Raw genomic sequence first — 22,175 nt, forward strand, 5'->3', positions numbered from 1 at the left:
CTGGATATATAAGCCGGCTAAGAATCTTTCAGGTATCCTGGCACCTTCGACTTAGCAATGTGTCGGCAATATCCTGCCACACTGAGCAGCCAAGCCACTGCATTTTGCACCAGCTACATCTTCTGGAGCAACTTCAAGGGCAGCCCCACACAGAGCACATTGCAGTAATCCAGCCTGCTGGGCTCTCTCAACCTCTTCACTCTGGCCCTTTGGGTATCGCTGGACGCAGAACCCAGCATCCTGTTTCTAACATGGGTCCAGGCAGGTGCCTCTCAAGAGTTCATGAGGAGGACCCAAAGATAACCCCCCCTAATTTGTGGTTCATTCTCTAGCACCTGCCACTGGTAGGGAGACCACCACGTTGCCTGAGCTGCCATAGCTAACTACTTAAACTTGCTTTTCCTCCTCCGCTCCCGTTCCTGTTTCCTTGCGTGCCATTTCTTTCTAGACAGGCGCCTCCACCAAAGATTCCATTGGGCAAACTGACCGCTGCCCAGTACCTGGAAGGCTGCTCAAACACACCAGAAGACCAAAATAATTATAGAGAGACTATTTGTTTATTAGGATGTCTACTTGCGTCTTGCTACAGATGCATAAATTGCTTCATCATCACACAAAAGAACCTTCCTGTGCCTCAAGACAGCTTCAAAACGTGGCTTTTATTTTTAAGGCTCAGCAGGGGAATAATCAGCATGCAGGATAAAAGAATTGGGGTGCAGGAGGGGTGCCGTATCCATGCGAGAAGATATGCTGGTATTGCTGAATGGGACACACACACACATCATCTTTAAAGAACATGGCTTCCCCTGAAGAATTCTCGTTCACAGAACTATAATTCCCAGCACACTACAGTTCCCAGGATTTTTGTGGCGGGAAGCAGTGTAATTTGAATAACCATTGTGGATGTGACTGCTGTGGGAAACTGTTCCACACCAGGGGTAAGTAGAGGGTAGACTGGGGTTGCCAGGTAGATCATTGGATAATTTGCGATGCATGTTCAGGAGTTGTTGGGGGCCAACGGTTTAAATATGGCAGCAATGCAGGCCAAAGGCACGTCTAATTTAGAATCCTGTTCTCACAATGACCGCTTAGAGGCCTGTGGGAAGCTCACTCGCTTACCCTCACCGCAAAAAAAACCCCAAATCCCTGATGAGCACTAACTCAAAGCTATAAAATTTCAATTGTATACACAGGTTGCTCCAGTGTGTGGCTCATGAAGTGCAGCTGGTAATTAGCTACACATCCCAAGCCGCCATTTTGTATGTGGCCCTACCCTCTACTTCCATATTTTGTAAAAAAAGGAAAAGGTAAAGGACCCCTGGACGGTTAGGTCCAGTCAAGGGCGACTACAGGGTTGCGGCGCTCATCTCGCTTTCAGGCCGAGGGAGCCGGCGTTTGTCCACAGACAGCTTTTCTGGGTCATGTGGCCAGCATCACTAAACTGCTACTGGTGCACAGAGGACCGTGACAAGTGCCAGAGCGCACGGAAACGCTGTTTACCTTCCTGCCGCGGTGGTACCTATTTATCTACTTGCACTGGTGTGCTTTCAAACTGCTAGGTTGGCAGGAGCTGGGACAGAGCAACGGGAACTCACCTCGTCGCGGGGATTCAAACCGCCGACCTTCTGCTTGGCAAGCCTAAGAGGCTCAGTGGTTTAGACCACAGCGCCACCTGCATTACCCATATTTTGCACCTGGATTTAGTTAGTGAGGCTCAAGGTTGAAAGGTGCCCATCTACATTATAAATCTAAAGCCGCATTGTACTACTTTGAACAGTCATGGCTTCTCCCCCCAAGGAATCCTGGGAACTGTAGTTTGTTAAGGGCCCTGAGAGCAGTTAGGGGACACCCCCAATTCCCAGAGCTACAATTCCCAGAGCTACAATTCCCAGAGTTCCATGGGAAGAGGGATGGACTCTCAGATTTGGGGAACAGGGGTCTCCTAACAATTCTGTGTTTACGTCACAGAGCTGCCATCTTATGAGTGGTTTAACAGTCAAGCCCCCTTTGGAGGGAATTCTGGGAAATGTAGTTTTCTAGGGAAAATAGGGGTCTAAAAAACAAACATAGCACAGTTCCCAGGATGCTCTGGGGGGAAAGTCATGTCTGTTTGAAGTGATAAAATACTGTTTTAAATGTATAGTGCAGAAGAGGCCTAATTTGGTGTTGGGCAAGCTAAGAACCTAACTCTGAATATCAAGGTGAGGGGAAATGGGCTGTTTTGTCATTTATATTGAAACTCCACTCCCAACAAGCAAGAATCTCCAAAACATAAAAGTGGATTATTTAATCCGTTACAGTAAATGCCCGCTGACTCATTCCCACAATCCCCAGCCCACAGACCTCACTTCAGTGCTAATACTGTAATGCAAAAAGTATGATTACCCAATTATTTCTGCATGTACTATTTTCTGTATTTAGGCTTCTGTCTGTTTTTATTCGCTGCTATAGATAGCCTTTTAGATGGATTGTTTTTTTAAAAAAAAGCTCATGTAATAATAATAATAATAATAATAATAATAATAATTAGAACCAGCAAGCCTGAAGTCTGCCTATACCTGGTGTTGAGCCCCTTGCTCATTTCCCTCCCCCAACACAGACATTTTCTCCACCCTGGAAAAATATGAGGATCATAACCCATCTGATGTTGAGGTTGAGCATGTTCGGCTCACTGTAATCAGTGAATTTTAATTAGGCCTAGTTCTCTGTTGCGCCACAGCCCAGGTGTGAATCCACGTCCCAAAGGTTAGGAGGATTGGCTCGCCTACGGTGACCTGAGATCACAACGGAGGCGATCTCACCAAACCAGGGACTTCTTATTACACAGCTGAATCGCTACCACTATATCAGTCCTAATAGTCTCATTGCAGTGGAGTTTCTTCACAGCTTAGACGACCTGAGCCACGGTCACAGTCCAGGCTTTCTTTCACTGCTTCTCCTCAGTGTGGGTTCTCTCATGCTTGTTGAGAATCGTTCTCCGGATGAAGCCTTTCCCGCAGTCCGAGCACTTGAACGGCTTCTCCCCCGTGTGGGTTCTCTCGTGGACGATGAGGCTCGAGCTCTGGTTGAACCCCTTCCCGCAATCCGAGCATTTGTAAGGCTTCTCCTCCGTGTGGATCCTCTCGTGCCTGATGAGGCTTGACTTGTCACTGAAGCTTTTCTCGCAGGCCGCACAGCTGTAGGGCTTCTCTCCCGTGTGGATCCTCTCGTGCTTGATGAGGCTCGACCTGTCGCTGAAGCTTTTCCCGCAGTCGGAGCACCTATAGGGCTTCTCTCCCGTGTGCGTCCTCTCGTGATTCGTCAGGTTGGACTTCCGGTTGAAGCTCTTCCCGCAGAAAGAGCAATCGTAGGGCTTCTCGCCCGTGTGAGTCCCCTCGTGCCGTATCAGATGCGAGCGGCTGCTGAAGCTTTTCCCGCAATCCAAACATTTGAACGGCTTCACTCCCGTGTGGATTCTCTCGTGTGTGAGAAGGTGTGATCTCCGGACAAAGCTTTTCCCGCAAGTGGAGCACTTAAACGGCTTGTCCCCTCTGTGGGCTCTCTCGTGTTTGTTAAGGCTTGATTTGTCGCTGAAAGGTCTCCTGCAGTGGGAACAATTGTACGGTTTTTCTCCGGTGTGGATTCTCCTGTGTATGACAAGGCTCGAGTTCTGATTGAACCCTTTCCCACAGTCCGAACATTTGAATGGTTTCAAGCCGGTGTGTTTCATCTCGTGAATGAGGAGGTTTGATCGCTGAACAAAGCCCTTGTCACACATGGAGCAGCTATACGGCTTTTCGCCCCGGTGGATTCTCTGATGTGCAAGGAGGCTCGCAGTCTGAATAAATCTTTTGTCGCAATCCGGACATTTAAAGAGTTTTTGTTCTCTATGGATCCTCTCGTGTCTGACCAAGGTCGAACTCTGGTTGAATCGTTTACCACACTCTAAGCATTTGTAAGGTCTCTGCTCAGTGTGGCTTCTCTCGTGTCTGATAAGGCTGGAGCTCTGATTGAACCGTTTCCCACAGACTGAGCAACTGTAGGGTTTCTCGCCCGTGTGTTTCCGCTTATGCCGAATAAGGCTGGATCCGTCGCTGAAGCTGTTCCCGCACTCGGAGCACCGAAATGGCTTTTCTCCCGTGTGGATTCTCTCGTGTGTGCGAAGGTTGGATCTTTTCATGAAGCTTTTAGAGCAGCAGGAACACTTGTGTGGTTTCTCTGCGGGGTGTTGGCTCTCATGTTTGATAAGGCCTTTTTTGTCGCCGAAGCTTCTCCCAAAGCCTGAGTAATATGGCATTTCTCCCATGAATATTTTGTCGCGTCCATCTCCTGTCAGAGTAAACAGAGCGCTTTAACGTCTTTCTTTACGAAGTCAATGACAAAAAGAACTTACAGACAGACTTTACAGCAGGGCCAAACAAGCCCCACAAAACCACTCTCTCAAACACTGCAAACAGACATTTCCCATGCAGAAGGTCTCATGTTCAAGACTGATCACAGAATCATAGAACTGTAGAGTTGCAAGGGACCCTGAGGGTCATCTAGTCCAACCCCCTGCAATGGAGGTATCTCAGCTAAAGCACCCATGGCAGATGCCCTCCAGCCTCTGCTTAAAACCTCCAATGAAGGAGAATACAACACTTCCTGAGGGAGTCTGTTCCACTGCTGAACAGCTCTTACTGCCAGAAAGTTTTCCCTGATGTTTAGTCATAATCTTGTAACTTGAAGCCATTGGTTCGAATCCTGCCCTCCAGAGCAGGAGAAAACAAGCTTGCTCCTTCTTCCACGTGACAGCCCTTGAGATATCTGAAGATGGCTGCTATGGGACTTTCTGCATGGGAAACATTCTCTGCCACAGTCATGGCACACTTGCTGTCATATTATCCATACCAAGACAGAACCCCCATGTTCAAAAGCAGTGTATCTGCAAGTGCGCCTCACATATCGGAAACAAACAGCAAGGAGAAGCTGGGAGATTTTGGGTCCTGCTTGTGAGGTTGGCCACAATCGTGAGGAGAAACTGCATATGCAGATATGAGGCTAATGAAGGTCCCAAGAGCAAGTTAGTTTTAAGCTCACTCACCTGAGTGGGCCGCCTGGAATGTCACACTGGTCTCCGAAACCGGGCGGCAGGGAACGTACGGCACCTCTTCTTGTTCCAACTTAATTATCACATCTGGAAGCTCTGCTCGGGGAATGAGAAGAGAGGAGGGCGGCTGAGGAGCTGGCTCCTTGACAGGCAGAAGCGGGCACCAACCTGTCCAAATCCCAGAGCTTTCCCCAATAACGCAGAACCAGGCTACATGTTACACTTCCCCACCCGCAGAAAAGCTGTCCAGATCCTCCTGTTATGACCTTGGAGCTGTTTGGAACAGGCTGGGCCTTGCGCTCCTCTGTTTATGTCTCTACAACTCCCAGCATTCCTGTGCATCGGCCATGTTGACTAGGGGCTGATGGGAAATGGAGTCCCGACAACATCTGGAGGGACACACAAGTACTCCCAACCCTGATGTGTCACACTGTTGAGTCACCCTTCCTCTAAGAAGTTTGCGATGGTTGGCCCCCATTCTACCAATATTTTATCCCGACTGAATGAGATTGCGAACCTGGGTCTTCCAAGTCATCATCTAACACTACCCATTGCACCGCACTGTCTCTCAAAGTTATGAACAAGCAAGAATTTCTACATTCTCTTCCTGTGAAAAGCCAAGGTTGATTCCCAAGAGTTTGCCCAGATCTTTCCATTTACCCGAGCCGTAGTCCGCTGGGATCTCTCTGTCCTCCAAAGCAGGCTCTGGGATCCATGGATCTCCCCCATGGACCACTTCAGTTTTAGGAACAGGGAATCCTGCTGAGGGGAAAAAGTGACCAATGTAATCAGAAGGAACAAGGTAACAGGTACTTGTCACATAGGGCTTTGTTTACCAACATTGGGACCAGGATTCCTGAAAGATCATCACATCCCTGTATCCCCAATTGATCACTGAGATTGGCAGGAGAGAGCCTCCTGTAGATGGTAGTATTAGTAGTAGTAGTAGTAGTAATAATAATAATAATAATAATAATAATAATAATGGAAAGCAATAAACACCTGGAACAGCCTTTGATAAAATAATTTGATGTAACATTTATATGGACTTAGCATTAGGAAAACCTTCTAAGTCAGTCTTTCTCAACCTGTGGGCCCCCAGATGTTGCTGAACTACAACTCCCATCACCCCTAGATAGTAAGGCCAGAGCTCAGGGATGATGGGAGTTGTAGGACCCACAGGTTGAGAACCACTGTTCTATGTGAAGTTCTTGTATTATCCCCATACCGCAGCTGGTGGAGAAGGAAAGTGGAGGCTAAGAATCAAAGCTTGGCAAAGGCTGCCCAACAAACTCAGGGCTGAGATCAGAGATAACCATAATGGGTATCCTGGCTGGCAGCTCAGCTATTTCATGCCTCTAGTTCTCATGAAAGGCGCCAGCCTTTATTTTTTCTATCCACCAGAGTCGGCAGAAAGCGTGGTGTGGGCAACCTGAAACAAAAAATTATCTATGAATACTTATATATGCACCGCACAGTTTAGCTGAACCTATCCACTACCTGAGCGGTCGCCTGGGAAATTCTTAATATCCTCTGTTCCCTGGTTATTCGGGAGCCATGACATCTCATCTTCGTCTTCCAGCTTTATGGTCACGTTAGGAAACTCTAATCAAAGAGAAGAGGAGAACGGTCTGAGACGTCTGGAATTAGTGATGTCCGGAACTGTTAAGCATGAGGAATGTAGTTGGTAGATTTTAATAATAATAATAATAATAATAATAATAATGTATTGGGCTGGGGTATTGTTTGTGGGGTTTTTGATGCTATTGATATTCATTTTTTGTAGTTTTATTCTGTGAACCACCCTGAGACGTGTGGGTACCGGCTGGTATATACGTTCAATAAATAATAATACAGTGGAACCTTGGTTGTCGAATGTAATCTGCTCTGGAAGATCGTTCAACTTCCGAAACGTTTGACAACTGAGACGCAATGGACGATTTGCAGAATCCATTGAGAAAATGGAGAAACGTGCCTTGGAAGCCATTCGATTTCCAAGACATGTTTGAAAACAGAAGCATTCACTTCCGGGTTTTCAGCATTCGGGTTCCGAATCGTTCGGCTTTCGAGACGCTTGAAAACCTAAGTTCCACTGTAATAATAATAATACTTTTCTTATGTTTGCAATTATGTGATTCCCCCCGCCATGTTTCAACTAGTTAAAAAATGAGATCTGCCAGCAACAAGGGACATTCATTATTTCAAAATATTTGTAGTACGGTGGGGACGACGACTCCTAATTTCAATAAAATGTCCTTTGTTTTCTGAAATCTGGACTAACCAGTCTTATTCAAAGCACATTTTCATTCACACAAAGGGCAGGGGTAAAATCAGCACTGTAATCTCCAAGCACATATCTTTCATGAATACAGTGGTACCTTGGGTTAAGTACTTAATTCGTTCCGGAGGTCTGTTCTTAACCTGAAACTGTTCTTAACCTGAAGCACCACTTTAGCTAATGGGGCCTCCCGCTGCCGCCATGTGATTTCTGTTCTCATCCTGAAGCAAAGTTCTTAACCTGAAGCAATATTTCTGGGTTAGCGGAGTCTGTAACCTGAAGCGTATGTAACCTGAGGTACCACTGTACTGGAACTGCTGAAGACAGCCCTAGGCTTCTAAGCCTCTCAGGCGCCTAACACAAAATTCAGAAAGGAATCCTTACCCAGAGAGGCCATTTTCCTGTGATTTTCTTGCAGGACCACCCGGGATAGACGTCATCTGTCTGAGTGCATCAGATCTTCATCACACTTCACGAAACTCACACAGCCATAACCTCAAAAGACTTCCTTCAAACAAAATAACAGCACCCATCCACTTTTGCTACAGAAGAGCTAAAAATCCACAGAATTTTTATTACCTGCCCTTCAACACAAGGCTCTGGGGCAGGTTACAATGATAAAAAATATATATATACCTGTGTAAAACAAAAGAAGAGTTACAATCATAAACGTAAAATGTAAAAATGGTTCCAAATATACAAACAATGCCAAGATCTGAAAATAATTCCACATATAAAAATAGTTGCAGTGAAGATGTAAAGGTAAAGGTAAAGGGAACCCTGACTATTAGGTCCAGTCGTGACTCTAGGGTTGCGGCGCTCATCTCGCTCTATAGGCCGAGGGAGCCGGCATTTGTCCGCACTCAGCTTCCGGGTCATGTGACCAGCATGACTAAGCCGCTTCTGGCGAACCAGAGCAGCACACGGAAACGCCGTTTACCTTCCTGCCGGAGTGGTACCTATTTATTTACTTGCACTTTGATGTGCTTTTGAACTGCTAGGTGGGCAGGAGCTGGGACTGAGCAACGGGAGCTCACCCAGTCGCAGGGATTCGAACCACCGACCTTCTGATCGGCAAGCCCTAGGCTCTGTGGTTTAACCCACAGCGCCACCCGCTATGTGAAGATGTATACTGGGATAAAAGGCTCTGTACTGCATGCAGCCCTCACAACAACAACCCTGCAACATGAATCGCTATTATTTGCATTTTACAGATAAGTAACTGAGGCTGGCATGGCATATGGTATCAAATCAGACCCCTGGTTCATCTAGCCCAGGGCTCTTTCTGACAGCGGTTTTCCAGGGTCTCAAGCGGAGAATCTTTCCTAGATAGGAAACCGTATTATACAAAGTCACAATTAGCTCAGTGTTGCTTACACTGACCGACAGAGGCTCTTGCGAGTTTCAGGCAGGGGACATTCTCAGCTTGGTATACCCAGAGCTGCCAGGGTTTGGACTGAGCTGCAGCCAAGGGGGCGAACGAACCCTGCCTTGCAAACTATCCTTCAAAAGTTACCAGCCTTCGCAGAGACATTTCAGCAGCTAGCTAGCTCTTCTCCACAGTGTACCCTGGAAATTGTGGTCCTAAGGAATTTAGGAGGGAAACCAAGGCTGTTTAAAGTGGAATCTCAGCACATTAAATGTGAATGTGACTCAGAGGCCACTCATTGAAATTAATGAACCCGAGTCAGTCATGTCTATTAACCTCAATGGGGCTCCTCAATTGTAAAGTTGAAAGGGAACCAAGGCGTCATTATTATTATTATTATTTATATCCCACCGTCCCCAGCCGAAGCCGGGCTCAGAGCACCTAACAACAGTAAAAATAATACACTTTACATAAAATCACAATCAATTAATTTAAATACATTCTAAAATCAATTCATAATCAAATTTGTGGCAACCATTGGGCTAGAGTTCTGTGAAGATTACCGAAGGAGGGGATCAGACTGTGCCTTGGCCAAAGGCCTGGTGGAACAGCTCTGTCTTGCAGGCCCTGTGGAAAGATGTCAGGTCCCGCAGGGCCCTAGTCTCTTGTGACAGAGCGTTCCACCAGATTGGAGCCGCGGCCAAGAAGGCCCTGGCTCTGGTTGAGGCCAGCTTAACCTCTTTGTGGCCAGGGACCTCCAAGATGTTTTTGTTTGAAGACCGTAAGTTCCTCCGTGGGACATACCAGGAGAGACGGTCCCGTAGGTACGAGGGTCCTAGGCCGTATAGGGCTTTAAAGGTCAAAACCAGCACCTTAAACCTGATCCTCTACTCCATCGGGAGCCAGTGCAGCTGGTATAGCACTGGGTGAATGTGATCCCGCAACAAGGACCCCGTAAGGAGTCTCATTCTGCACCCACTGGAGTTTCTGGGTCAGTCTCAAGGGCAGCCCCACATAGAGTAATCCAGTCCAACCCCCTGCAGTGAAGGAACACAGTAGGGCTGGCGCTGGCCAGTGTGGCATAATGGTTAGAGCAGGCTTTCCCAAACTTGAGTCCCCAGCTGTTTTTGGACTACAACTCCTACCACCCCTAGCTAGCAGGACCAGTGGTCAGGGATGATGGGAACTCTAATACCAAAACAGCTGGAGACCCCAGTTTGGGAAACCCCGGGTTAGAGTGTTGGACTATGATCTGAGAGAGCAGGGTTCGAATCCCCGCTCAGCAGCCATGAAGACGGCCCGTTGGCAGCTCTCAGCCTAACCTCCCTCACAGGGTTGTTGTGAGGCTGGAATGGAGAGGAGGAGGACAACGTACAGCGCTTTTGAGATCCTTGGAAGATAAATGTAATAAATAAAGTCCTCAATGATATCCCTGGTTAGGCTTGTGGCAATAACAATAAAAGTGCTCAGCCAGCACCTATATCAATATTAGAGAGACAGAGAGAGAATGGGTGCCTGACTATAGGCCTGAATATAGCACTTCAAAGGTCATGCAGGAAAACTACGTGGCTTGCACCAATTGGGGCGAAACAATAGCGGAGAGAGGCTCTTTGCTGGTCGGGAGAGAGAAGAGATTGCTCTGAACCGATTTAGCAGCTAACTAGATCTTGCAGCTTCTCTGCTTTCCTGCAAGCCCAGCAATTTCCAAGGCGCCTCCCCAATGTCAAAGCCCAGGAAAGTCTGACCCTTTCGGCTGCCCGAGGCCAATGAAACCCCGACAGAGCAAAACACACAAAACGAAAAAAGCCCAGGATCTCAAACGCGGGTTAGGATCCCCTCTTCCCCCAGCGGCACGCGTTGGTTTATTTCTATTTCAAGCGCACACGCCTTATTGCACGACCTTTAAATTTACCTTTCCCATCGCAAACACGGCCGGGCAATGGTCCAACCTGCACGAAGGGGGCCGCTAATCCGCATTAAGGCTGCAATCCTGCGCACACTTACCTGGGAGCAAACCCCACGGAGCTTGCTCCAGAGTAGACCTGCCTAGGATGGCGCTGCGACTGATCTTCAGCATGCAAAACTGATCGTCAGTGGAAAGGATTCGAATTAAGCTTTTTTTTTAAAAAAAAAATGAAAAATAAGTGGGGTCGGGGGGGGGACGACTTGCATTAAATGCCTCTCGGGCTTCTCCTTGCTGCTTATGCGGGAGGCTTTTCCTTTGTTTTCCGCTTCCCATCATGTGACTCGCTGAAGCCGAGCCCGACGACTGGCAAGTCCAGCCCGACCAATCTGCAGTCTGAGCGCATGGATGGATTGAACTGCTAGAATTGTAGAGCTGGAAAGGGGACCCAGGGTCATCTAGTCCAACCCCCTGAAATGCAGGAATCTTTTGCCCAACGTGGGGCTCGAACCCACAACCCTGAGATTAAGAGTCTTTTGCTCTACTGACGGAGCCGAGGTCACAAAGCAGGATTCCTTTCTGAAGTGAACCCAGGGCCCCACACATCTATTTTGTGGTGCTGTGGTCCAAACCAGTGAGCCTCTTGGGCTTGCCGATCGGAAGGTTGATGGTTCGAATCCTCTTTACGGTAGTGAGCTCCTGTTGCTCTGTCAGCTCCTGCCAACCTAGCAGTTCGAAAGCACGCAAGTGCAAGTAGATAAATAGGTACCGCTGTGGCGGGAAGGTAAACGGCGTTTCTGTGTGCTCTGGTTTCCATCATAGTGTCCCATTACGCCAGAAGTGGTTTAGTCATGGTGGCCCCATGACCAGGAAAGCTGTCTGTGGACAAACGCCGGCTCCTTCGGCCAGAAAAGCGAGAGGAGTTCTGCACCCCATAGCCGTCTTTGACGGAACTGAACCTTCCAGGAGTCCTTTACCTTTACCTATTTTGTTTCTTTCTTTAAGTAGGATTTTTCTATGGCATCAAGAGAACTAGAGATTTGGTTGCTCTATTTTGAGATGCAACCATAAAATTTAGAGGAAGAACTGCAACCCGTGGCGCTCCAGGTGTTGTTGTGGCACAGATCCCATCACCCCTGGTGTTTGGCCATGCAGGCTGGGGCTGGTGGGAGATGCAGCCAAACATCTGGATGGCCACACCAGCCCAGAGAGTTGTTGCAATTTGGGGGAGAGGGTAAGGCAAGTAATACAGCTGTTTCCGTTATAAAGCATTGGAAAGTTTCTGAATGCTAAGCAATTGCAAGTTGTGGGTCCTAGGTACGCTTGCCTGCCCCACTGAACACAGCGGAACTGCCATATGAATCGATATATATATAGGATTGCACAGGACGGTGCGGAGTGGATTCTGCACCGAGAGAAGTTGCTCTTTCAGGTGGGTTTGGTTGACTTCGACATATCTGAATCCAGCTTCTGTGAGGAGGAAGATACTGTTGGGGCTGCCATACACCCAGAATCTCCCAGACATAGCCAGGATCTAGCCATCAAAAATGGCGTCTGGGCAATTTTTGAAAGTTGCTTAAAATGTCCAGAAAAACTGGGCATATGGAAGCCTATATCGGAAGTGCTGATTTTTTTTGTGTGTGAAATTCCTTAAAAATAGCTTAAAAACTGAACAACTTCACCAAAAAAAGTTCAACTTTTGTGTCCGGATTTCCAATTTTTGAAATATGGCAACCCTAGATACTGTGGAAGAACTAGTGGGAGAGGGGGCTGGCCTCCATCCATTGTTGAATGACAGCTCCCATCATCCCTCTCTAGTGCATACTGAGCTGCCAGTCTGTTCCAGGACAAAGTACAAGGTTTGGGCCCCAGAGAACCAGAGGTCAAGCTACCCTAGAGACCCCTTTACTCCTTAGGCACCCAGTGGGTTACTGTGCTCTGCAGGAAAAGCTTTCCTTGCAACCCCCCCCCCAAAGCCAAGCCCAACCTATGCACAGCTACTCGAGAGTAGGGCTTTCAGTGCGGCAGCTTCAGGTTTTGGGGAACAGCATCCCTACTGAGAGATGACAGGCAGAGATACTCTGCACTTTCCAGAAACAACTGACATTTTTGTTTCGACAAGATTTTCCAGCTGTTTTTTTGTAAACCACCCTGGGATCCTCAGATGAAAGACAGTATAGAAATTTAAATACAGTCATACCTCGGGTTAAAGACACTTCTGGTTAAATCTTTTCAGGTTGCGTCCCGCAGCGACCCGGAAGTACTGGAAAGGGTTACTTCTGGGTTTCGCTGCTTGCACATGCGCATTTGCTCAAAATGACATAGTGCGCATGCACAGAAGCAGTGAATCACGACCCGCGCACGCACAGACGCAGGTTGCATTCTGCTCAGGTTGCGAATGGGGCTCCGGAACGGATCCCATTCGCAACCAGAGGTATCACTGTACATACATACATACAGGTCTCCAGCTTGGCTTTTTATTTGTATTGTTTTTAAACCCATGTTCAGTATGGTTCTTAAACCTAGTATCATAGAGTTGACCCTTGGAGTCCCTCCAGCTCTACAATGTTATGATACCCGTTTCTCTGTCTACCTAATATCTTTGGCTTACTAATGAAGCACCTTGATTTAGCATAACCAAAGAGGTTTCCCTGTGTGTTTGAACAAACGGGTTGGCCAAATTTAATTGCATCTATTAACTTAATGACACGGGTGTTGCTGTGGTTTAAACCACAGAGCTTAGGACTTGCTGATCAGAAGGTTGGTGGTTCGAATCCCCGTGATGGGTGAGCTCGTGTTGCTCAGTCCCTGCTCCTGCCAGCCTAGCAGTTCAAAAGCATGTCAAAGTGCAAGTAGATAAATACCGTATTTTTCGTTCTATAAGACGCACCAGACCATAAGACGGACCTAGTTTTTGGAGGAGGAAAACAAGAAAAAAAATATTCTTAATCTCAGAAGCCAGAACAAGAGGGATCGCTGTGCAGCAAAAGCAGCAATCTCTCTTGCTGTTCTGGCTTCTGGGATAGCTGCACAGCCTGCATTTGCTCCATAAGACACACACACATTTCCCCTTACTTTTTAGGATGGAAAAAAATGAGTCTTATAGAGCAAAAATACGGTAGGTACCGCTCCAGCGGGAAGGTAAACAGCGTTTCCATGCGCTGCTCTGGTTCACCAGAAGCGGCTTAGTCATGCTGGCTACATGACCTGGAAGCTATCTGCGGACAAATGCCGGCTCCCTCAGCCAATAAAGCGAGATGAGCGCCGCAACCCCAGAGTCATCCGCGACTGGACCTAATGGTCAGGGGTCTCTTCACCTTTACCTTATTAACTTAAATGGACCCACTCTGAGTACGACTAGCCATGGATACCTTGGGTGCAACGAGAGGCAAAACATAACCTTGTGTTATCAGTTTCTTTATGAGTCTGGGGGGTCAGTCTGGGGGAGCAGAGATGGGAGTCCTGCTTCTCCAGCCGGGGCATCCGTATCCTGGGAGGGTGAAGCACCCACCTCCTGAAGCTCAGCTTGCCACATGTCATCCTCCCGTTTCCCCTCCTTGTCCACCTCAGCTGGACACTCCATTACTCCTGAGCCTAGTGACTCCTCAAGACTCAAGAATGCAGCAGAAAGAATTAACAGGCAGAGGAAACAAAACCAGGAAGCAACGCTTTCTTTTTAATGAATAAAAATGCCGTTTAAACAGTGCAAATACTTTGTAAGGTGCTGCAAGCGAAACCTAAAATAAAAAAGGTAAATGCCGAGAGCTTTTCGGACAGGACTAGGCCGGTACTTCTCATTCAGCTAATGGCTACCCCTCGTCTTCATTCGCAAACGAAAGTTGCTGTTTGAACTTGTAAACGTAGCTGATGTTATGCAAAGAAAAACTGTCGTTTTAAATTCAGGTGAGAATGCCTGTTTTGTTCAAATATGCTCTGGGCATACACTCTCCTGTTCCTATGGAACAGACACCGATTTTAAAGACATACATTGTAGGCAACCGTCCGCCATTTTGGCCACATATCCCTGTTATTTCTAAGTGGCTCTGTGGGCTCCCTAGAAATTAGCAGCCAGAATTTCGTTAAAAGCATTAAAAGGCCAGGCACACTCTGAGGCGCAGGGGTCCCTCGTCAGCAGGGTGACCGAGGCCCCCTCCCAAATGTAGCAGAGCTAATATATCGTACTCTGAAGTGACTCCATTGCAGAGGTCAGAGTTCTGGTGCATCTAAATGGGGGGGGGGGGCGCAGGAGATGTGAAGCCCCTTCTCTGGCTTAAACCCGGCAGCCGCTGACAGCAAAGGAAGAGATGAATGATTGGAGCTGGGAGCAGGTGTTGCGGTGCTGTGTGGCTCGGCAGCTCTGGGACTTTGGCAGCTCCTCTATCCAGGAGTTCATATCCATCAGGTACTGGGGGCTGCAGAGAAGATGAGTCAGCGTGTAAAAAGCCAGGCATATCCACCCCCTTCCACAAAAAATGTACGCAGGAGAGTTTAATCTGGAGCTGCCTGGGCAAAGATACGCTCCAAAACAGCTGCATTTATAGAGAAGGAACGTTTGAGGGAAGGGCTGTAGCTGAGCAGGAGAGCCCCCGCCTTGCATGCAGGAAGAAGAAGGAGAAGAGTTTGGATTTGATATCCCGCTTTATCACTACCCGAAGGAGTCCCAAAGCGGCTAACATTCTCCTTTCCCTTCCTCCCCCACAACAAACACTCTGTGAGGTGAGTGGGGCTGAGAGACTTCAGAGAAGTGTGACTGGCCCAAGGTCACCCAGCAGCTGCATGTGGAGGAGCGGGGAAGCGAACCCAGTTCACCAGATTACGAGTCCACCGCTCTTAACCACTACACCACACTGTCTCTCCAGTCCCCAGAATCCTCCGGGGAGGGCTGGGAGTGCCCCCTGCCTGAAACCATGGAGAGCTGCTGCCAGTCTGTGTAATAATAATAATAATAATAATAATAATAATAATAATAATAATATTTTTTTATTTACACACCACCCTTCCTGGTTCAGAAAACCGGATTCAGGGCGGCTAGCAACAAATTTAAAACACTTAATGGATGCAACAAAAAACAGCATAAAATACAGTATAAAACGTGAATAACAATGAATTCAAAATTCAAAAATCAATTTAGGGGGGAAATCCATCCAATAAACATTAGATGATCACCAGGGCTAGCTTGCTAAATTATTCCTATTTGGGCCAGCGAGAAGACCAGGGGAGAATTAGCTGTGGGATCCCAGAGCGGGTAATCTTCATAAAAAGGGGAGGGGGAGGGAAGGAAGGGGAATAAAAGATCAGGCTAAGTTCAGATTGAAAGCCAAGCGGAATAGTTCTGTCTTACAGGCACTGCGGAAGGAAGTTAAATCCTGCAGGGCCCTGGTCTCATGGGGCAGAGCATTCCACCAGGTCAGAGCCATTACTGAGAAGGCCCTGGCCCAGGATAATCTGACTTCCTTAGGGCTCGGGACCTCTAAACTATGATTATTCATGGACCTTAAGGTCCTCTGCGGGGCATACCAGGAGAGGCGATCCCGTAAATATGAGTGCCCTAAGCCACATTGTATAGACAATACTGAGCTAGATGGGTTCAGCATAAGGCAACCTAAACTGCCTCTGAATTTGGCGCTGGCATTGTTATTGTTAAACATTTGCACCCCACTTCTTCTCTGCTTCAGCAAGTGCCTGACCGTTGCCCCAAGGATGGGGAATCTGTGTACCACCAGGTGTTGCTGAACTACAACTCCCATCATCCCTGACTTGCTGATGGGAACAGGAGTCTAATAACCTCTAGAAGGTACCACACGTTAGCCACCCCGTCTCAGCAGTTGATCCCTAAGCATGACTGGTGTTATGTACTGAGTTGAATAGGATGCAAAAGGCAGCAGTCTGATTGGTCCACAGGAGCCACCCAATCCAGCTCCAAGTGGAAGTGAATCCGCAACCTGATTGGTCTACAGGTGAATCCCGGAATTAGCCAACCACGTGGGGTCCATCGTGTAAATAATGTATATAAAGCAGACATTCTGGGGGAACTTCCATTCCTCCTCACCACTATGAGCTGAATAAAGAGCATGAAATCCACTCTCGACTCCGAGTATATTTCAACTCCCTTCTCTCAAAAAGCCCTGAAGGCCAGTTCCTGCCCCCCAACCAGCCCAATGAACACCTGATTCCCCTCCCCTCCTCAACCTACCGTCCTTCGGCATCCCGGGTCTCCCCATCGCGTCCCATCAGCAGATACTCCTGGCCGGTGACCAAGCGCGTCCGACAGGCAGAACGGACCACGAAGCGCCTGATCTCGTTCTCAGAGATTCCAATGTCTGCGACTGGAGAGCAAGAGAGAATGGAATTCAGGGGGTGATGGGGGGGCAGTGAGAATAATATAAGAGGAAATGAGCTGAACAGGTCAGATTAGTTTCATTGTGGGATATGGGTCTCAATAAAAACTTATAATTATTTTGTTTCATTTTTAAGATAATCACCATCCAGTGGCGTAGGAAGGGGGGGGGGTGCTAAAATGGCTAAGGGCTTTGTGACGTGGCGGCTTGGCCACCTGCAGGCTCCACACTGCCCAAAACGGCAGGGAAGCTTTTAATGCTTGATGCATTACTGTATTTTAATATTTTGTTGGAAGCCGCCCAGAGTGGCTGGGGAAGCCCAGCCAGATGGGCGGGGTATAAATTGATGATGATGATGATGATTACAGTGGTACCTCGGGTTAAGTACTTAATTCGTTCCGGAGGTCCGTTCTTAACCTGAAACTGTTCTTAACCTGAAGCACCACTTTAGCTAATGGGGCCGCCCGCTGTTGCTGCGCCGCCGGAGCCCGATTTCTGTTCTCATCCTGAAGCAAAGTTCTTAACCCGAGATACTATTTCTGGGTTAACGGAGTCTGTAACCTGAAGTGTATGTAACCTGAAGCGTATGTAACCCGAGGTACCACTGTATTATTATTGCATCCGCCTGCTGCCTCTCCCTCAGCTGGGGGTTGGGTTGCGCTGGCAAGGCTCAATGCAGCGCACCCTGCCCAGCTCGCCCCACCCAATGGGTGGCTTGCCCCGCCCCTGGGCGGAGGACACACGCAGCGCTCCAGGGGCCTGAGCTACGGCACTGCATTGGGGAGGGGGACCAGCTACAGGTGGCAGACAACAGGAGCAAAACATAGCAAACAGCTCTGCAGCCAACTGCCCCTCTAAGAAGGCTTCAGCTGGGCAATTTGGAATGGGCACCAAGCAGAGGGGCGCTGTGGGTGCTGTGGTCCCGGGCCCAATTTTGCTGTTTGCGCCCCCACAGCAGGCTCTTTCATTGGAGCCTGACTCATAGCTGGGAAAGAGAAACCCTCCAAGTGCCACTGTTTAGAATTAGTGAATGGAGTTATCCAACCCCCAGGCCTCTTAAGGCAATCCTCTATAGGAACGTTTTTTAATGTTTAATGTTTTATTATGTTTTTTATATATATTGGAAACTTCCCAGAGTGGCTGGGGCAACATAATAAGATGTGCGGTGTATAAATGGTAAATTTATATTTATGGAATGGGATGTCCCTATTTTCATCAGAGAAATGTTGGAGGGTTTGGAAAGGTCAGTTGCTGGAGCCAAGTGATTGCATGATCCCAACCAGCAGAGCTGGGAACTGGACTGCCTCCTCCAGCTACCCATTCGGGCTGCAGGCATAGCTGTCAACCTTCCCTTTTTTGGGTGGGAAATTCCCTTATTCCAGCGCCGTTTCCTGCTGCTATCCTGGATTGTTAGATATCCCGTAGACTGTCCCTGGGACAGGTGAGGCTGCTGATCCCTTCTTTTCAAATCTGAAAGTTGACAGCTATGGCCTGACTACGCATCAGGAGGATCTGTGCTTCGGCTGTGGCGCCTGTGCCCAGCGCAGCTCCGTGGGGCCCGGGTTAGGCCTGACCTGAGGAAGGAGATCAGGTCAGTGGGTGGCAGCACCGCTGCCCACCCTCCTTGGCAGCGAGGCACCTCCTCTGGTGCCAGGTTTGCTGCCAGGTCAGAGTGTGGGCAGCAGTTTCCCGCCCCTCTCCTAACCCTGAACAGTGACCCGCAGAGGGTGCCCTCTGCGCCCTGCCCCCTTGGGGCATACGCTCCTCCGCTGCTGTCCCCATCTCCATTGCCTTCTCAACTTCTGTTGATGCCCTTCTGCTTCCAACAAGCCACTGAAGTGGAGATTTTTAGCCCAGCCAGTGTCTGTGTTGGGTTTGAATCGTGTTTATATACATGCAATTGCTGTAATGGCTTTTATACGTCAAATTGTTTTGTTGTTGTTGTTGCTGTCGTCGTCTTTATGGTTGAATCACTTCAAGGTATTTCCTAAGAAGCGATTCGTAAACTTAACAAAATGAAATAAACATTGCTCACTGTACTGCAAGGGCTCCAGGATGATAACTTCGTAGACGCGGAAGGCGCTTTCTTGGGTCTCGCGCTCTACTCGAACTCGGAACCCTGAAGGTGGGAGAGAAGAAGAAGAAGAAGAGTTTGGATTTGATATCCTGCTTTATCACTACCCAAAGGAGTCTCAAAGCGGCTAACATTCTCCTTTCCCTTCCTCTCCCACAACAAACGCTCTGTGAGGTGAGTGGGGCTGAGAGACTTCAGAGAAGTGTGACTGGCCCAAGGTCACCCAGCAGCTGCATGTGGAGGAGCGGAGACGCGAACCCGGTTCACCAGATTGCAAGTCCACTGCTCTTAACCACTACACCATGCTGGGTCTTAGAGAAAAGTGACAATAGCCGGGAAGGTACATGTCCGCAACCCACAAGATGGGAGCTAATTTCAGACCATACACTGCTTGATGAAGAAAACAAGTCTCCAAAACCAACATATAAAAGGAATAAAGAAACAAAAGGCACCTCCAGACATTCAATAATTTGCAGGAGGAATATGGTCACACACCAGAATTTTAGGTTTGTGCAGATAAAGTGGATTAAAACATTTCTTTTCACCCAAGGGCAAGAAATCCCACTAAAAAAACAACATTTTGCAGTTTGGTAAATGACAGACAGGGAAAGTATGGAAGATAAATAAATAATTTATGAGAAGATTTGTAAATATCCTGCAAGCAACCAGAGATGAATGAAGGACACATGCTCATTGTCATAGAACCTCCCCATAAAAATATCAGAATGATCAGAATGAATGTTCAATAAAGGCCAGGCTCAGTCTAACTGCTGTGTGAGCATTGTGCAAGCAAATCAGGGTGATTTCTCAATATGCAGGTTGTCAGGAAGCGCTCACTGACAAAAGGAGACAAAACCCCACAAGGATCTGGAGACCGTTAAGTGCACTGGACTAGGAACTTGAATTCTTCCAAGTAACTTCCTTGTTGGAAATGTGTGCTATGTATGAAGAAGGGAAAGGGAAAGGGATTTTCAGTGGCAGCCACTCCAATATGGAATGCCGTTTTCAAAGAGGTCTTCCTATTGCCAAAAAAACCTCCCTCTGTCCCTGGTTAAGTCATTTTATATTTTCCCATGCATTTTGTGCCAGGCCTTTAAGTTTTTAGCTGTTAACTCATCTGCTTGTTAATGCTGTGGCTTTGTTGTTTATTAGCAGCCATGAACCCGGGTGCAGTTCTGAAACCAGTTTTTAGAATCAGTGCAGTTTTGAAATCAGCAGTTTAAAACCACTGCATTTTTTTTTAAGGTTCAGTCTGTCATGTTGATTCAAGAATGGGCCCAGGTGCATCCAAGCACGGAAAGAAATCTCCTGCCTGATCTCAAGGACCACCATGCAAAATTTGGTTACGATACTTTAAGAGATGTACAGATGCACAGCAGACAAACAAAAAACTCTCCAACTTTCATGTTGTTCGCCACTGCCCTAAAATCTCTCAGGCAGAGGGCAGAATACAAATATTTTAAACAAAGACAAAAACGTCAGACCTCAGCTGGGTCTGCAAGTTGGCTATGGAGCTGCATGCGAGCCACGAGCAGAAAAGATGCAAAGTCTGAAATTATGCATCACAGAGGCTTAGAAGGAGACCCGGAAACTACAACTAATCCAGAATGCAGCAGCTAGACTGGTGACTGGGAGAGGCCACCAAGACCACATAACACAGGTCCTGAAAGGCCTACATTGGCTCCCAGTACGTTTCCGAGTACAATTCAAAGTGTAGGTGCTGACCTTTAAAGTCCTAAACGGCCTCAGTCCAGTATACCTGAAGGAGCATCTCCACCCCCATCATTCTGCCTGGGCACTGAGGTCCAGCGCTGAGGGCCTTCTGGTGGTTCCCTCCCTGTGAGAAGCCAAGTTACAGGGAACCAGGCAGAGGGCCTTCTCAGTAGTGGCACCCGCCCTGTGGAACGCCCTCCCCTCAGATGTCAAAGAGAACAACAACTACCAGACTTTGAGAAGACATCTGAAGGAAGCCCTGTTTAGGGAAGCTTTTAATGTTTGATGGACTGTTGTATTTTAATATTCTGTTGCGAGCTACCCAGAGTGACTGGGGAAACCCAGCCAGATGGGTGGGGTATTATTATTATTATTATTAATAATAATAATAATAATAATAATAATAATAATAATTTATTTGTACCCCGCCCATCTGGCTGGGTTTCCCCAGCCACTCTGGGCAGCTTCCAACAAAGATGAAAAATACACAAAAATGTCACATATTAAAAACTTCCCTGAACAGGGCTGCCTTCAGATGTCTTCTGAATGTCAGGTAGTTGTTTATCGCTTTGACATCTGATAAAGGTAAAGGTAAAGGTACCCCTGCCCGTACGGGCCAGTCTTGACAGACTCTGGGGTTGTGCGCCCATCTCACTTAAGAGGCCAGGGGCCAGCGCTGTCCGGAGACACTTCCGGGTCACGTGGCCAGCGTGACATCGCTGCTCTGGCCAGAGCCGAGCCAGAGCCGCACACGGAAACGCCGTTTACCTTCCCGCTGGTAAGCGGTCCCTATTTATCTACTTGCACCCGGAGGTGCTTTCGAACTGCTAGGTTGGCAGGCGCTGGGACCGAGCAGCGGGAGCGCACCCCGCCGCAGGGATTCGAACCGCCGACCTTTCGATCGGCAAGCCCTAGGCGCTGAGGCTTTAACCCACAGCGCCACCTGCGTCCCTGCATCTGATGGGATGTTATTATTATTATTATTATTAGGGGTTAGAGATGGTGAGACATCAGTGAGGCAAGAGCCAAAAGAGCCGGGCTGGAGAGGCTGCGGGGTCTCCAATCCCTCCCCTAACCCCTTACCATAATGCACACGGGGACTATAGCATGCAAACTCCATGCGTGCTTGCTCCGTAATGGCCTCGTCGAGGGTTCGCTTCAAACGCGGACAGGCACCTGTGCAAGTGAGGGAGGAGATAAGGTCAGGTTAACTAGGTGTCAGGGAATGGTTTGGATCTGCAGATGGGAGAATGCAGTCACAGGCAGACCACCTTCCCTCAGAAGAGGAGGGGGAGTATTTGCCTCCCACCACCGCTGCCGCCTCCAGCGTTTTCAGAAGCAAAGAGACAGGCAGACACAGACACAGAAGCTGAACAGATTAGGGAGGAGATACCCAGCTACGAGATAATGGCCAGAGATCCAGAAGGGAGGG

The 22,175-nt window shown here is 48.1% G+C and overlaps 2 protein-coding genes across 7 annotated transcripts in view; both read right to left on the minus strand.

The window, feature by feature from the left end:
* Positions 1-538: 538 nt before the first annotated feature.
* Positions 539-10,873, minus strand: LOC307208572 (uncharacterized protein). Of its 6 annotated transcripts, none has more exons than XM_079963310.1 (6): positions 10,720-10,873; positions 7,731-7,899; positions 6,569-6,673; positions 5,729-5,830; positions 5,063-5,164; positions 539-4,308 (listed from the first exon to the last, which is right to left on the minus strand). In XM_079963310.1, the coding sequence occupies exons 2-6, from the start codon at positions 7,741-7,743 to the stop codon at positions 2,927-2,929; spliced, it is 1,704 nt and encodes a 567-aa protein (XP_079819436.1). In that variant the 5' UTR covers positions 7,744-7,899; positions 10,720-10,873; the 3' UTR covers positions 539-2,926. The 6 variants fall into 6 exon arrangements, with proteins under 6 accessions (XP_079819436.1, XP_079819439.1, XP_079819434.1 ...); XM_079963313.1 differs by having other exon boundaries at positions 5,729-5,827; positions 10,628-10,867; XM_079963308.1 differs by having other exon boundaries at positions 10,628-10,867.
* A 3,401-nt stretch (positions 10,874-14,274) lies between these two features.
* The window catches only part of LOC307205407 (complement C4-A-like), a 68,875-nt gene continuing 60,974 nt past the window's right edge, over positions 14,275-22,175 (minus strand). Inside the window, exons 38-41 of the mRNA XM_079957734.1 lie at positions 21,827-21,919; positions 18,992-19,075; positions 16,812-16,944; positions 14,275-15,030 (exon numbers count right to left, since the gene is read on the minus strand). Of these exons, the coding sequence (XP_079813860.1) occupies positions 14,889-15,030; positions 16,812-16,944; positions 18,992-19,075; positions 21,827-21,919 (452 nt within the window). The 3' untranslated portion in view covers positions 14,275-14,888. The remainder of the gene's footprint in view (positions 15,031-16,811; positions 16,945-18,991; positions 19,076-21,826; positions 21,920-22,175) is intronic.

The sequence above is a fragment of the Podarcis cretensis genome, assembly GCF_951804945.1.
Source record: "Podarcis cretensis genome assembly, chromosome: 2".
NCBI classification, from domain to species: Eukaryota; Metazoa; Chordata; class Lepidosauria; order Squamata; family Lacertidae; genus Podarcis; species Podarcis cretensis.